This window comes from Apis cerana, linkage group LG11 (genome assembly GCF_029169275.1).
Source record: "Apis cerana isolate GH-2021 linkage group LG11, AcerK_1.0, whole genome shotgun sequence".
Lineage (NCBI taxonomy): Eukaryota > Metazoa > Arthropoda > Insecta > Hymenoptera > Apidae > Apis > Apis cerana.
Window position 1 is genome coordinate 14,224,860 of NC_083862.1, and position 17,224 is coordinate 14,242,083.

General features: G+C 34.5%; 1 protein-coding gene and 1 long non-coding RNA gene across 2 annotated transcripts in view; one reads left to right on the top strand and one right to left on the bottom strand.

The window, feature by feature from the left end:
* Positions 1 to 17,224, bottom strand: part of LOC107995872 (fringe glycosyltransferase) — a 67,762-nt gene that overhangs the window by 2,242 nt on the left and 48,296 nt on the right. Inside the window, exons 6-8 of the mRNA XM_017053598.3 lie at positions 13,285 to 13,370; positions 2,215 to 2,380; positions 538 to 623 (exon numbers count right to left, since the gene is read on the bottom strand). Of these exons, the coding sequence (XP_016909087.2) occupies positions 538 to 623; positions 2,215 to 2,380; positions 13,285 to 13,370 (338 nt within the window). The remainder of the gene's footprint in view (positions 1 to 537; positions 624 to 2,214; positions 2,381 to 13,284; positions 13,371 to 17,224) is intronic.
* Positions 9,625 to 15,284, top strand: LOC107995876 (uncharacterized). Its single transcript, XR_001765681.3, has 5 exons — positions 9,625 to 10,052; positions 11,091 to 12,064; positions 12,199 to 12,305; positions 12,395 to 13,717; positions 13,780 to 15,284. It is a non-coding gene; the product is annotated as an uncharacterized LOC107995876 (long non-coding RNA).

Below are 17,224 nucleotides of genomic sequence, written 5' to 3' on the forward strand. Positions count from 1 at the left end.
CGCTCTACTAATTACTCTTTCTCCATTGCTACCTGTTGTGCCCCATACGATAATAAAAAGAGTTAGATTAGTTTCGTGGAAGTTCAACGAATTTTTCCAGACGTTTTTCTTGGATCAAGGTGTTTGGAAAATGGAGAAGATATACGGTCGACTGATTATTTTTTAATAGGATTTAGAGTGATTGTATTAGTGAATGTTACCATGTTATTGGAGAAAATATACTACGATATAATTGAATTATTTTTGTAAAAATTTTATAGATATTAAAGATTAGAATATTCGTATGGAGTTATAATTATCGATTATCGATATTGATAATTTTTTTGATACATCAAGATATCTTTTCTAATTAAAAGTTATTATTAAAAATACTATCTGTATTTAACAAATTTCAACAAAATTTCAAAATAATCTATTTCAATCTATTTATCGATATAACTTATATTAACTAACTTGTATTATCGATATATCGATAGAATTGCAACTCCAGCCAATAATTCTTTCAACTTTTGACAATAAAATATCAACAATACGCACCTTTTCGGATCATCCTTCATGTCGAACCCGTCGATCTTGAGAATATTCCACTCGTCCCTCGGACCTTTCGAGTAGCTGAACGATACCTGGAACAAAAAATGAAGGATGGAATGTGAGAAATAATTTCGCTCGTAGTTAATCGATTATTATCGCCTCGGATTACGATTCGATATCGGTGTTGAGGCTATTGCGCAGGAAGAAACGTGCACGGTCGTTGGAAAGTAACGCGATATCGTTTATTTTCGCATACCATGAGTCTCGGGGCAACACGATCGTGGCACGATCGCGTGAAACGCGAGACCGATCGAGTTCTGCCAACCAAACGAAAATATTTGCTCTCCAAGCGTTTTCGTGCTTACCTCGAAATGATGAAAAGTTTCACCTCGTTTTATACCGCGTCAGATCTTCGAGAATATCTCTCAAGGAAACTCGATCGAACGTGTTTCAAATATCGTGCCCGAGTAATTTGGGCCTATTATTCAACTCCTTAACACAATGACGAGTCAGATGAGTACGATTAAAATTTTGGGTCATAAATTAGACAATTATTTTTGTGATGGAGATTCGTGGGACTCGTATCACGGTTACAATCGTCGCTCGATTATTATCACGAGTGTTGTAGAAAGAATATTTTTCTCGGCTAATTCAAGTCGTTCGATAAATAACTTACGAAATAAAATTTTATAAAAGCATGGCCCATAAGGGGGTTAAAAAACGCGTGTGTGGGATTATCAACGGTAGAATCTTGGAATTGCCGCAGGTTGCAACGACACCTGGTGCACGTTGACGATCACCTGTTCCATGGTGCACCACCTAGAGCAACAAACGAGGAAAGCAACAACAATCGAATCAATTGGTCATTGTTCGAGTTCGAGTGAGGAAAGAGACCGGCATTCACGGTGATTCATCGCGGGGATTATTCCATTACCCACGATTAGACTTCACACTGCGACCCGTACGATCTTAATTTCCCCTCTCCCTCTCCTTCCTCCCTCTCCACCTTTCATTCGTCGATTTTTTTAATCCACCGCCTCCTACCGGATCAATTAATCAATCGTTGCTGGAACGCAGCCGAGATTGAGCTCGGAATGCTGCGTATCATTCGATTTCACGATCGATTTTCGTCGTTCGGAATTGCCGATGTAATTGGAATTAAATAAAAAAAAGATCGAAGAATTGAGAGAAATTGCGTAAAAAAAAGTGAAATCTTCGGCATAATGGAATTGAATAACAGGGAGGGAAAAATTAAAAAGAATCGAGGAATTGTGGAATTGCGTATTTTTAAAGGACAACGCGTCTCTCGAAATGTTTGAATCTGAGATCGTGGAATTGTCGATATTATGGAATTAAATAAAGAAGATCGAAGAATTAAGAGGAATTGTGGAATTGAGTCAAAAATTAATCGTCAGCATGATGGAATTGAATAACAGAGATCGAAAAATTAGGAATTTGCTCATTTTTGTAGGATATGTTTTTCGAAATGTTCGAAATCTGAGATCATTGAATTGTTGGAATCGAAGAATTAAAAAGGAATTGAGGAATTGCGCATGGAATTGTAGACAGGTTGGAGTTTTGGAATTGTGGAATTGGATAAAATTTCATAATTTTGGAGAGTAACGTGCCTTTCAAAACCGAACAATTATTTCAGTAATTTCAGAATAAAATTAAAAAACATACTTGCTCGTCGAAAGTGTCCTTGTTGAGAAACTTCATGGGCTCCAGATGGGAATGGAATTGCTCGACGACGGTTAGTTGCTTCTTGAGCAAGTGTTCGATAATGTATCCCATCGTCACGTCATCCGGCAATCTAATTCTGTCGCCCACAGTAATGAATTTTCCACCTCTGAAAGCAAACACATACGTTATTTCTCATCCGCCATTTCTATCGATTATCAATTATATGAAACATTCAAAGAAATTTTCACGAATTGCTCGTTCGATAATTCACATCACTACTTTACCATTATTCTTTAAGAAGTAAAAATAATCGATTCTCTAAAATTATCTTAGCAAAATTTAGAACAAACTTCTCGCCAATCGCTCGTTCGATAATTCATGCGCCACTACCTTACCATCACTCCCAATTCCGCACGAAATAAATATAACCTAAATTTCACTAGAATCCTCCCAATAATTTAAAAATGTATTTTCCAGTTTTTTCAAGATTTAAATGTCTCTTACCACGAATCCTTTAGCGATTCATGGCGCGTTTCCAGTAAAATAAACTGCGTCCCCGATTTATTCGCGAAATCTTGGATCGAGGAAATGAATTAACCTCATAAATTTCGTCTAACCCGGAGCAAGCAACGCGTTCCAACGAATCACGAGACGTTTTCTCGTCCTTTTTCGCGCGGATTTTGTCGTGAACTTTCCAATGGACCGCGCCCACCTCGTGGACTAGGATTATCCGGTGTTTATTACCGTCGCGCTTCGGGTGGTCGTGAGGGAGAGGAGAAGGGCGGAAGGGGAAGGAAGCCGATAAATTCCGCGCCCCCGCGTAAAGCCTGGGTGTCCAGGAAACCATTGCGAATATTATTTATGATTATTAGGTTATATATGGAATATGGTTTACATGGGTATATATGGGTATATATATGGGTATCGTGCAAATGATGGAAAGAGGTTAGGTTGTGGCCTCGTCTTAAGAAATGAAACGTTCCAAGAATTTTTCAATTGGATAGTCTATCGGTCTATGAGAAACGGAAGAGGGGGGAAGTGAGCGAATGATAACGATGGCGTGACTGCAAACGGAACGAATGATAGGCTGATCGTCGATGAGAGCGAAAGTTAGGAAGAGAGAAAGAAGACAAGGAACTCGAGTTAGGAAAAGAGAAAGAAGACAGGAACTCGAAGAAATTTTATTACTTGTTATGATACTAAAAATTTGATAATTCATCTTGCAAATAAATCGATAAAGCAAAGGATTGAATTTTTGCTTAAACAAAATATACATAGACATAAATCTCTTATGTCCATCGACGTACATCATATCCTTTGTATAAATAATTTTTGTACAATCGATAATTAAATATTGATTAATTTATCAAAAAATAATAGATATAAATACGAAGAGATTAATGTACAATTATAAAATATAAGTACACAAGTATTTAAATAAATAAAAAAAATCGCAATTCCAACTAACCTAAAACTTATTCGAGCTTACTTACATTCACGCTTTACCAATAAAAATCCAATCAAAAGAAAAAAAGGCTGAGAGAATATTCGAGATTATCGAATCTTTTGGGATCGAAAAATCCCTCTTTCCTTCCAAAAAAATCTAAAGAGGAAAGATGCAACATCGGAGAGGAAGAGAGGGGAGTGGGGGACACGCGAGAAAGGCGAGAAATATTAGAATCAGATAATTGGAGAGTAACGAGGGGCCCCGTTTAATTGTCGGATCTTTGGATCCTCCGATTCCCTTAATTTACCGGCATTCCAGCCATGTAGATTTAACCGTGGCGAAGAAGAACACCTGCCTGCTCGACCTCTCCTCACCATCGTGGAAACGCATGTTTATCAAGAGACCGGTTCGAATATCGACCATAACGAATTTCCATCGATTACGCGATAATTCGATCTATTAATTGCATATCTCTCTCTCTCTCTCTCTCTCTCTCTCTCTCTCTCTCTCTCTCTCTCTCTTTCTTTCCACACTTTTCGAGAAGGCGTGGCGAATCAAGTGGCACGCGAGCGCGTAACAGAACGCGACACGGCTCGACGAGCTTGAAATTATTTTCCACGCCGCTTTCGAGACGCCTCGTTTCGCGATCCATCGGTTAATCTCGTTCTTTTTTTTTTTTTTTTTTTTTTTTTTAAAACAAGAGACTCGATTTTTGTAATCGAACGAAGCTTCGTATTAGTAGAGGATACGGACCTCTCTTGGATCGATACCGATTTTTCGTCTTCCATATTCGAATTTACCGCCATCGAAAATTTTCGTACGTTTCGATTTTAGGGAGAAAAATGGTGTTAATGCAATTAATGGTAATTTTGCATTGCAGTCAATCGCTATTTTTGTCGATTTTTTTTTTTCGTGGATATTTGAGTTTGTTCAAATCTTTCGTCTTCCATATTCGAATTTACCGCCATTAAAAATTTTCGTATAAATTTTCGATTTTAAGGAGAGAAAAGTCGCAGTTATGCTAATTCTTCGATCGACCGCCATTTTTGCCCATTTTTTTATATAGATAGAGGCTGAATCCCTTTTGGATTATTTGTCTTTCGATTTTAGAAAAGAAAGTCGCGGTAATACGGCTATGGTAATTTTCCATTATAGTCGACCACTATGTTGATTTTTTTTTGTAATTAACGAAGATCGGATCCCCCTTGAATTATTCGACGATGGATGTTTGAATGTCCACCTTGTTCATGTTCAAATTTATCGTCACTAGAACTATAACAACTTATGAAATAATGTTCTAACATTGCACTCACCATTTTGAAGAGGAAAAACTTTCGATTTTTTCCCACGAATTTTAAACATTCCATTAGAAGCACTTTAAAGCGAATTTTTTAAACTTCCAATACCACACATACCCCCTCCATTTCCCGCGATTACAACTCGCTTCGAATTAAACGAATCGAATTAAATTCAACTCTCGAAACGATCGATCGAAAAACCATCTCCTCATCTCTCCCACGATCTCCCTCTTCCCTTCGGGTAGAGGAGGGGATTTCGATCGTCAAATGCGCAAAACGAAAGGACGAAAATTCCAGTGGACGTTGATCGAGCAGCCGGGGCGAGAAGACGGTTGACCCGCGGCGGACATAAATCGTGCCAATTAGAGCGGCGACCGGTAGTCGCGGGGGCCCGCGGGCCCCCGCTTGTATATCGCGCGGCACCTCCTCTTCTCCTGGGGGCTGCACGTGAGAGAACACCAAAGGACAAATGTCTCAAAGGCTTGCCGCCGCCTCCCTACGCGGACCGCCTATCGTACATTTGTCCGGCCGGCTCAAGGGAGCCGAGGATAAATCGACGGCCCGAGATAAGGGGCGGATCCTCGGAGAGCCGAGGAGAAGGGGCGCTCGCTCACTTTTCACGATCACGAATTTTTCTTATATACTGCGTGCTTTCTTTTTTTTTTTTTTTTTTTAAGTTGGAAAGATATTTACGTTATTTTTCCGCAGTTAAATAAGGAATCTTTTCGATTGGAGTACGGGAAGAAAGTATTTCTTGTGTAAAAGTTTAAGTAGGTAGGATGAGGACAGGAACACGAGAAAGAAGAAAGGAATAATCGAAGATCTTGAAAAGGGGAACTCGGTTGTTTCATCATTATTCGAGCGCACCTGTGCGTTCTTCCTATGTTTCCAACCCTCGTTGCATTGCAAATAAGGATTATCCGCGACCTAACCTAACGAGCCTTCCTTTGCACCGTATTCATCGATTCGTTTAATTTCGTTTAATTTCGAATTAATCGGTTATTCAACGTTCTTTGGGCGTATTTTTTAAAAATTTTTCAAAATTACCGCCAATATAAATAGAATTCTTTAACTAACTTGTCGATTAATCGTAGTCGGATTCGCGTTTGTTACCGTATGTCGATAATTTATGAGCGGTGCAATAAATAATCTCATCGATCGTCATGTTAGTTATTTCTTAATAAAAAGTATTAATATTGATGAAATTTATAGACAATTTTATATATCGACGTAATAAATAGAGACGTTTTTGACGGGAATAAGTAAAATATTCGATGAAAAATAAAACGATCTAACAAAAATAGAAAAATCCATCGAATTTTCCAATGAATGTTTTTTTTTGAATGAATTAATAATCGAAGAAATCTTTCAAACTATTCGCAATAGATTAATTGAAGTGAAAATTTGTCGAATGGATTCGATTAATAGCATTCCAGATCGTGATTAAATTCGATTGTTTACTAAGAATGATCGATGATTAAAAGTAGACGTCAAATAGTTGATACAGTTTGTGAGAAATTACAAGATTCCTAGTAAGAATCTTTCGAACGAACTGCTTTCAGAATTTCATTATTTCTTATCTTCGTTTCAATATGAACGTCTTGATAAAATTTTACATTGTAGCTAATCCGCTGAAAAAATAACTAGTTAAGATAAAATCTTAATAAAGTTACTAAGTAATAACTTTGTTTGAAATTTAACTTCCGTTATTTGATACTTTGAATAATTTTAATGAATTATTAAATTTATCCAACTAACTACTCTTAACTTCAATTATTAAAAAATTATCTTCAATTATTAAATTTTCTACTATGAATCGAGTCAAAAATCGATTCACGATCTTCCGCGTTTGTTATCGTTCCCCTTATTATTCCACTCCGTGCTTTAACCGCCTCCAACACCGAAAAATCGAATAAACAATTTCTTTCCCTATCCCACGTCCCATGCCGACAAATTTCTCACGCTTCCCCCTCTCACGCAACATCTCCAAGCTTCTCGATACCCGAAAATTTTCGCTACGTTCACAGCCCAATTAACCGCGATCCCTATAGACCAAAATATTCGTCGTTTATTTCTCGTCTAATTAACGTTTTCCAAGAGTCGAAAGAAAGTTCCTAAACCAGGCAAGCTCTACGAAACGAAGGAAAGGAGTTCCAAGGAAAAAGGAGCGTGAAAGAGAGACGAAGAGGAGCGCTCATTAGCGAATACCATCGACGGATTCGAGAATTCACCGTACCTGTGCGCGCGTCTCTCGGCTCTTTTTAATTGGCCAGATTAGTCCCGAAATCGCGTATACCCTTTCCAACGACTCTACTCCCTCCACCGACCGTCGCCTCCATCTTTGTTCCCTCGACGCAGGGTCCATCATTCCATCCTTCACTCGCCTGTTGCACGCGCGGCCTCTGGTGGACATAAGGCGGACCAGTGTCCTTTCTGCACCGCCGACACGGAATATCGGCCTCGTTAAAATACCTGGAGGACCGCGACGAAATCGAAATTTCGAGGTTACACGAAAGGGAAGGGAACAGAAGGGAGGGAGGGAGAGAGAGAGGGAATCGAAGTCCTTCCATCTTCCTCTGTTCGGTGCTAAATAACCAAGGACAGATCTCACTGATACCGACGCGGTTCATTTCGATCTTTTTCTCTACGGTTTCCGCTTTATCTCTCCACCTGTTTTTCGCGCTGTTCTGTTTTACAAGCATTCCGCGCGATCTTCCTTTGGGACTGGAATGAGTAGAGATGGAACGAATTATATGGTATATAAATAGATTTGAATTTGAATTAAATAGTTTTAAAGTTGATTATTATAAAATTTGATTATTGAAATTAATTCCAATTTATAAATATATATCGTACTTAATTCCATCCATAATAAAACGTTTCTAAATTTTTTGAAAAGAAATTTTGATTTTGTACGTTTCGATATATTCTTCATTATTTCGATGTGTCATTTGTAAATATTACAAATTAGACTATTGATTAATTAATACGATAATAATCGAAAAATAACCAAGGACCTAATGACACATCGAATAGAAAAAAATAAAAATTCACGATAAATTTCCATCACTAAACAAGTATCATTTATTAACCATTCTCGCGTTAAAAATTCTCGCGTAATGACCTTTAGCAAACAAATCCATCAAAGATACGAAAGGAAATGGCATGAAGACTTCGAAAGGAAGAACGAGAAGAAGACTTGACTCGAGATCGATTATCGATCCCGCGATCGAAACTATCGACCGCTTTGCGCACGTACTGCCACTTCATTCGTTTCCAATTGGAGATGGAACAAATGGCCGAGTCGATCCTCAACAGACGCGATGGATCTTTATCGATGCGAACGTGCCAACAGCGATCACAATCGATTCGATTGAGACATATATTCCACTGTATACAAGAATATCGGTTTTAATTGAAATTAGAAATGTTCTTTATTTTATTCTTATCGAGTGAATAAATTAATGCCATTCCTGAGTCTTAATTTAATTAAGAATTTGATACGTATTGTTTAGTTTTGTATCTATATATAATTTTAAATAAATGTGATGTGAAAGAAATATTTCCATAAAATGAAACAAGAATTTTTAAAAAATAAATATTTTAAAATGAATATCTTATTCCATGAATAAAGACAAACTTAATGACAAAAACAAGTATTCAGTTTAATAAAAATAAGATAAATTGATTTTGTTATAAATTTATTTTTCTTTTTCTTTTATGTAAATTCATTAATAATTATCTATAATGATTATTAGTCAAAATTTTATATATAATAGTATCTGTTACATTCCCGTTAGGAATAATATTGAAAATCTTGTTTAAAAATCGAAGATCTTTAGAATTCACGCACGATCAATAATATAAAGAATTTTTACAATTTTATAATTTCATAAGTTCTATTTTTCTGAAAAATTCTTAAAATAGACAAATATCTTTAGTCCAAATTTCAAAATCATCGAATATCTCTTTCGAAACATTCCCATGACTGAACCCTTTCACCCAAGAAAATTCTCATCGACGCTCCCCTGTTATATATCTTTCTCATCGTGACGATAAACGTAAAAGTAAAAAAATACCGCGACAAAAACGCGAGCTGTCTTCACCATCGCTAAGCAAGAGTCAAGCTACACGATCGATTTCCACACTATCCCCTTTTCTCATCTTAGAGAATCAAAACACCATAAGACTAACAAACCGTGAAATTAGAAAATCAAGCTAAACCATCCCGGTACCTTTTAAACGAGATATAATTATTCCAAAACCGAGATTCCTCCATAAAACAGCTGTTGAAATTTATCGTCTCAAGTAAAAAAAATCCCTATCGTCAACATTTCCTTGTCGGGATAGTTAATGTCATCGACCATTTTAATCGCCCATTTGTTTCATAACTTCTTAACCTAAGATTAGGTAGTAAAAACAAGGAAAACAGCATTACTTACCCAGCAAATTTAAATCAATATCATTCAATATTCAAAGTGTTTATAGTGAAACAACAACGTCACTGAAACAAAATAACAACACAAAAATATTCGCTTTTACTGGTAAAAAACAGTTAAGAACGGTTGATTTGCAAGCATGACAATACTTGGTTACAATACTTGAACATAGAGGTCTCCACTTGACTATAAAAATGCAAGCTCAAAATGCTAACCTCACAAGTCTCCTCTCTACACGCTTCTCGTTTCGCGGCTTAACTTGTAATTGCATTCTTACCATGGAGACTTCAATGGAAAGATAAATAAAAACGAAATCTCACGCATCAATGACGAGAATCGAGCAAAGGAGAAGGACGAGGAAGCAGAGTCGATCTCTTTGATTCCATTATTGCTCGACCTAATTGGATTCCACCGCGCGATCGCGGGCTGCAACGTCTATAAACCCGCGGTCGACGAAACCAATTTGGGCATTCCTATGGATACGTAGCCGGTGGATCCGTCGCCGATCTATAGATCACTCGCCGCTACCTGTGCCAGTGATGGCTTGCCCAAATTTTCGACCGTGCGATCTTCGATCGTGCAAAAGCCGCCTCCGGTATTCGAGATACGACCGCGGCTTCAGGGGAAACTCAATTTTCGTGGGATGATATACAGGTGAGGAGAAATTTAGTTTCGATCGAACATGATGAGATTTGATCGATTCTATTTCGCGCGTGAAACACCACTCGGTTTTTTGGATTGTTCAGATTTTTTTGACGACTTTTTTTCTGATAGATTGACGAAATCAAAAGTTATAAGTTGGATTCGTTTTTGTACATTTTTGAAATGAGATTAATTCGTAAATAAATATGTATGCCTTTAAAGTGAAATTATCTTACAAATGAATATTACGTTTTCAAAATAAGGTTAGTTAGAAAATAAATATGTATATTTTTAAAATGAGTTTAGTCCACAAATGAAAAAATATCATATAATTACAATCTCGTTTTCTTATCTTTATTGGTAGTAATTTTGAAAATACACCTTTATTTATATTTATTTATTTCACCTATTTATTTATATTTACTCACTTTCTTTCAAAGAGATTACTTTGATATAATTGATCGCGCCTTTAAATAAATAAACTCGTTTTATCGAGATACAAAAGGAAAAAATGTGTTTCATTTAAAATTAAATTCGCGAGTATACATGCAGAATCGAGTTGGAACGAGTGCGTGCGTAAACGTGGGTGGCGATCTGTGCAGACCCATTGTAAATGCACTCGTCGCGTTCGTCGTTAATTAAGATCCATCTCCGCAAGGTCTGGCGGAACCAGTCCTCGTCCAATCTCGACGGCCAATAAGATGGAAAAGTCAATGAGATTCCCTCTGTATCGCGAAATCTCCACTCGATCGATCGATCAATTAATCTTCTATAGAAAATCAGAATCAACCTATCTTAACTTAACCTAGCTTAACCTAATAGTAAATAGATATCGACATGTTCAAAGTAATAGAAACATTGATTTCTTTTGATATTTTTGGCTTTTGATATATATCGATATCGGATCGAAATTTGCAAACTAGATAAAATCAATTTCTTTTCATATTTTTACCTTTGATACATTTCGATATCAGATCGAGATTCGCAAACTAGTATCGATAGTCATTACTAGTAGTCATATCAAGAGTAATAGAAGAAAACAATTTGTAGTGACACTGTTCGAAGAAGAAAAACACTAGATAAGGAAAGTAGCAGCAATGGTGGTGCTTCACAGAACCCGTAAAAGTGATTTGTTCTGCTATTAACGAGACGCGGATAGCAGGAACGTTAATGGAAAATTATCGACAGTTACGAGACTCGATACACCGTTACGACTGGTGAACGTCGTAAATAACAGTCGCTTATATGCTTGAAAATACCTTAAAGGCGTGCTAGTTTCTTGCACCGTAGCGAGTTAACCTATAACCGGAATGCGTCGAGCGATTTGGAACTCGAAACATCTTTAAAACGCAAATTTTTCAAACATAGATAAAAGAAACTTAGAAAATATTTTGCATCTTTTTTGAAAAGTGAAGTATCGCGAAAAATCGTAAACTTTATTCTACTTGAAGAAATATTTCATGCTTTATTTGAAAGAAAGATAAAGGGATTAGAGAGCTTTAACCTCGTCAAACTCGAAGAATGAGATATGCCATTTTCGAAAAAAAGGAAAAATATTATCGAGTCTCGGCAATCTCTTTTCTATAAAAAAAAATCAAAAGAAAATGGAAATATCGATATAAAGATTACGAGTTAGTTAGAAAAACGTAAGAAAGTTCTATCTTTCTCCGAAAATAAAGAATAGAAAAGAAAAAACAGAAAATCAAAAGCTGTTCAATTGGTGAGTAAATAAGAAAGAAAGAAAAAAATGAAATAAGGGATGAAGAGAAAAAGAGAGAAGGAATAGTGGTGGCAACGTCCCTGAATGAGAAAGCGGTTCGATGCACTACACGATTCTTTCCTCTGCGCACCTCTACTCCGCCTTCCGTGCAGATGTGTTGCAACACGAGGGGAACCAGTGTACAAGATAATGCCAGGAGGATGTACACTAGATGGAGAAGAAACGGAAGATTGAACCGATTGGAAAGCCCTCCCAGGTGCCAGGCTTCTTCGTTGCTCTGTTTCTTTCTCTCTACCTATTTCCTGTATGTTTTTTCCTTATTTCTTTTCTTTCTCACACGATATTAAAATAGAAGAATATCGTTGAAATAAATTGGAAAAAATCTTAGATTCGTCGATTTATATGTAGGTACAACTTGTCTTTCATTTTAATTTACAGGTTTTTTATTCTATAATTATTCTATTATTGTAACTGATTAGACTGAATCGTAAGTGACAATGTTCAAGAATTCTATACATAAATAAAATTTTCATGGTGTTAAAAAGGTTAGTAATCACGTTATTCAAGTCATCAGATTAATGATGTAGAATTAATTTAATTGACGAAATCCTTTAATCCTAACCTCAATTTTCAGAATTTTCTTTACCTTTACGTATGGAAAGTCTCGAATATGATTGTATAAAAGAAAGTTGAAATTCGAGGAATTTTTTTTCAATTATGCAAAGTAAACGATAAAGAAATCTCGTGAAGAGGAAAAAGCACGTCGATTAAACGATTATCAGCGATTATAAGGCGATTCGATCGAGCGGATCAAGAAGATTCGAAATCGCTACGAGTCACTCCACTTAAAGCGATCAAAATGGTTGATCGCGACGTCGCTATCCGCATTATTATCAATAAGTTCGTCTCGAGAAGCAATTCGAATGAAGCTACGCCGACGTTTATGTCGTGGACCCTCGTCAATCATTATTTACCGACGGGCAACAGTGGTCGCTTGGTTGTCTTCGATTCCTCTACGCCTTGCCGAGCAATCGTTTTATTTTAAAACAATAATCTACTATCTTCTACATAGAATAACCTCTACTGATATTAACTATACTATATATAATAATTGATCCTCCCCTTAAAAAAAGAAAAAACAGAAAATATATTTAATATTTTATATACTTATATAATAAAATTTATGTATATATTACATATATATAAATTTATATGTATATTTCAATAACACAGAAATTTTTATTCTGAATATGATCATATTTTATTAATATAAAAAAACTATTATAAAATATTTTTATATATAAAAGATCAATCATTATATAAAAAATAATATATATGTATTAATTCTATCAATTCTTTGCAAAAATCAAATATATTTCTGAACTTTTTCTCTCCTTTTCAGTGACTTAATGTAAAATTTATCGAGCAATTCGCAAATGATTATGCACAAACATCGATGATTAAACTACGATACAAAAACTATTGAAAATAACCTAAGAATCTGGAGAGAAAGTTAATACTTACCCAGCAACCGGTGTCATTTTCATCGCAAGCGCCCTGCTAATGCAAAATCCGGCGCCACCTGTCGCAAACCAGAATTTTACCTTTTGCTGCAACAGAAAAATCAATCTAGTTATACGATAGCGAAAAAAATTTCTAATCTTCAAATATTCAAGATCGTGATCGATTGTTCACGAGACGCTCGATCGATCCCCGTCACGTACACCGATCATCGTCCATGACTTTCCGGATTGGGGCCACGATCGATTACACCTTGACGCATCGATAATCGATAATACGCTTCTACCTTCTTTGGGACAAATTACGATCGAGCTATACGGTAACGGTTAGAATATTCTATCTTTGATTGAAATTGATTGACATTGCATCAGTGCATTCTTTTTCCGTCGATGGATGAGGAAAGATTAAGACAAGTGACAGATATACATTGATCGAGGTATTTGATTGGAAATAATGTTTATATATATATATATCAATAAATTTAAAAATTCTCTTAAGTTTTAGAGAATCATCAAGATATTCCATTGGAAATAGTATTTTTTATTATTGAATATACCATATATGAATTATGAAATTGAAGAGAATTTTCTCATTCTATTTAAAAATTATATGATAGAAAAATTGCAATTTTCCTAACATCAAATATTATATTGTGTATCGTTTATCTCACAATCGAATAAGACAATCTTCCACTCTGGGTGGAATGGAGAAAACGAGGATCCTGTTCGAGAATACTTGAATGAAAAGGCCAAAAGGAAAAAGGAGAAAGGTGTTTCCGATTTTCTCAACGACCTGGAAATTCTATACGAGAAAATCATCTACTCATGAAACGTATGGTTACAAGTAGATTCTTCGAAAATGATTATTTATATCAATGAAATTTTATATAAGGCATTGAGAATCATATTGACATAAATAACATGATAATTACTTTAAGAAATATTAGAAATTAATATTTAAGAAAAAAATAATTTTTATTATATATTTTTATATTCTTCGATTTCAATATTGAATATTGGTTTTAATTTGTAACTAATACATTAAGATAACTTAACTAGTAGTAATTTAAAATAACACGAGATAATAGTATAGTATAGCATTTTTCATTTTTTATCGACAATAAGCGGAATAATAAACCACTATAAGTAGAGCATTACTCTATTTATACGAACATTTTCGTCATATAACACAATTAAAAATATACATTCTATCCGTGATATAAAATTTTTTCAAAAATTTTGAATTTTAAAAATATTTTCAAACCGATCCAATTTGTAATAAATGATCATTCGTTCAAATGTTTCGAATATTCATAGTCTCGGTCGGTAGAAGCGCGCGTACGAAACGGTGCACGGGAGTATTGTCGGGTTTTTTGAAGGGGACCGGTTTCATTGGTTAGATACGCACGTGCAGCATGCCTCAGTTCACGGTTGTTCGTCATGTACCACGCCTAGCCTATGAGGAAAGGAGCACGAGTTCTAGACCGGCGGCGAGATAGTATCGCTGCCATGGATATAGTCCAGCACTAAGAGGTTGCCTCTAATAGCCCCAAGCCACGAGGAGATCGAGGCTCGACACGCTCGATTTCCTCCCGATTTCTCGCGAATAAATCTCTTACGAGAAGTGGAAAAAAAAATTTTATCCATTTTTCTCGATTATTTAGTTTCACTTTTCGTTTCGTTACACTTTATTTCGAACAATTTCGAAAGAAATCTGTCTACAGATCTGCTAAGTATATTTATTATCATATATATCATGTTTTTTAAGAGATAAAAGAAAAATTGTATTTTTCTTGATTCTGATTGTTATGCTTCATTTTTCATTTTAAATAATTTCATTGTAAAAGTATTTCTAATAGAAATGATCTAATAGAAATTTTATCTAATACTTTTTCGAAAATATAATAATAATGTATCAAATATTATAATAAATTTAGAAAATTTTGTAAATATGATCTATCTAATATTTAATTTGTAAATATAATCTATCTAATATTTAACGAATTAATTTTTTATTTATTCTATATAAAGTTCGCCAATTTCAAACAATCGTCAAAACTATTATTTAATTGTTAAAATTGTATGTACAAAAATAACCTAAAAATTATTGTTGATATAACAGATTAAATCTACATCATTCGAATGAAAGTTAGAACTGTGACAGGACCTGACCGATGCATTAAATATATACGCGATCGAATAGATCGATCTCTACGATCTCTCTTTTCTTTTTTCCTTTCAGGATTTCTATTTAAATAACACGAGGATAAAGGATTACGAAAAATCCGTGGAGACTCGCGTGGAATCTCAGAGTCTAACTCATCACTTTGCATAACACTTTTCTTATATTTAACCTTTTGTAATCTCTTCATGATTTGAGGTTATGTAGAGAATTACAATACTTTATAAATTTTCCTCTATGCCTTTGTCGTATTGTTATATTTATTTTTCAAAAGAAATCTACTTTAATCATTTATATTACATTAATATAAAATTAATGTGATATAAAATTGAGAGCGAATAAAATTTTAAAAATTTTAAAAATAATTGGACCGAAATTGAATCGATATTTTTTTGGAAATTTAGAATTTTATTAATTTGTTATTGATATAAATCACATGAAGAAATGAAAAAAAACACTTATACGAAATTAATACAAGTATGTATATAAAATCTTCACAGCGTAGTAACAAAATTATCAACGAATTATGAAGATTATTCTCTTCATTATTTTTAATCGATACAAAATTCCATTGCTTGATGCATCTTAAAATTTATACGAGTATCGATACACGACACCATAGAAAGAAAACCATTACTGGAACTGTCAAAGCGATAGCTTCATCTCATATGCTAATAACATCATTTATCTTTGAAGTACGTATAACAATTTATACGCGATCGAAGTAAAAGTTGACTTTAATTAGTCAACTTCCAATCTCTCTCTTTGCATCGTTCGATTAATTTGCGAGCAAAAACTTGTCTGAATGACAGCGAATGCGGTAATTAACCTCGAACAAGATAATGAAAATCAAGTAACAAATCACTCCGAATATTAACGATAGTTCCACTTCGCAATCGATATATACATTTTTTGTATTAATATTCATTGATGATGAAATATTCGAGAAAAAATCCTAAAGGATTTTGAGAATAAGGTTGTCAAATTAATGCACGAATTTCGAAAATAAAAAAATTTATTGTAAAGCAGATGATTGTTAGAGACGAGAATTTTCAGGATTTTCTATCATGGATACAATATAGGTTATATAACACTATAGATGAAATATTCACAATACAATAGTGTTCGTATAATTTGTGACCACTTACGATATATTCCACACAATATAATTCATACGATGTCACTGACGAGATATTTTGAAATATAATTCATATGATACCACTGACGAAATACTTCACGATATAAAATAACAAAATAATTCGCGACACAATATAGTTTATACGATACCACGGACGAGATATTTCGCGATAATATAATTTATACGATATTATGAACGAAATATTCTGGAAAGTATAATTTATACACCATAGACGAAAAATTCCGCGACGCTACATCGTTCGCACGACGCCATGAATAACACGAGACTGAATGTCGTTCGAATCGAACTATCGATTAAAGTAACATTGAAATCTCGTCCTAATAAACACACTCGCGAAATATTTCGAACTCGTTTGTAGCGTACGAATTATATAAATATTATGTTCGAATATTTCGCTTATAATGTTGTGTTGCGAAATATTTTTTAATAAAGCGATTAATAAACGAAAATTTTAAATCGAAAAAATTTTTCGAATTTAATTTAAAAAAAGAAAAGATTTCATAAATTCTTTTCATATTTAACCATTTAGAAATTAATAAACAATTACATTCTAAAAATAATTTTTACATTATAATTTCAAATACTTAAAAAAAACATTTATCA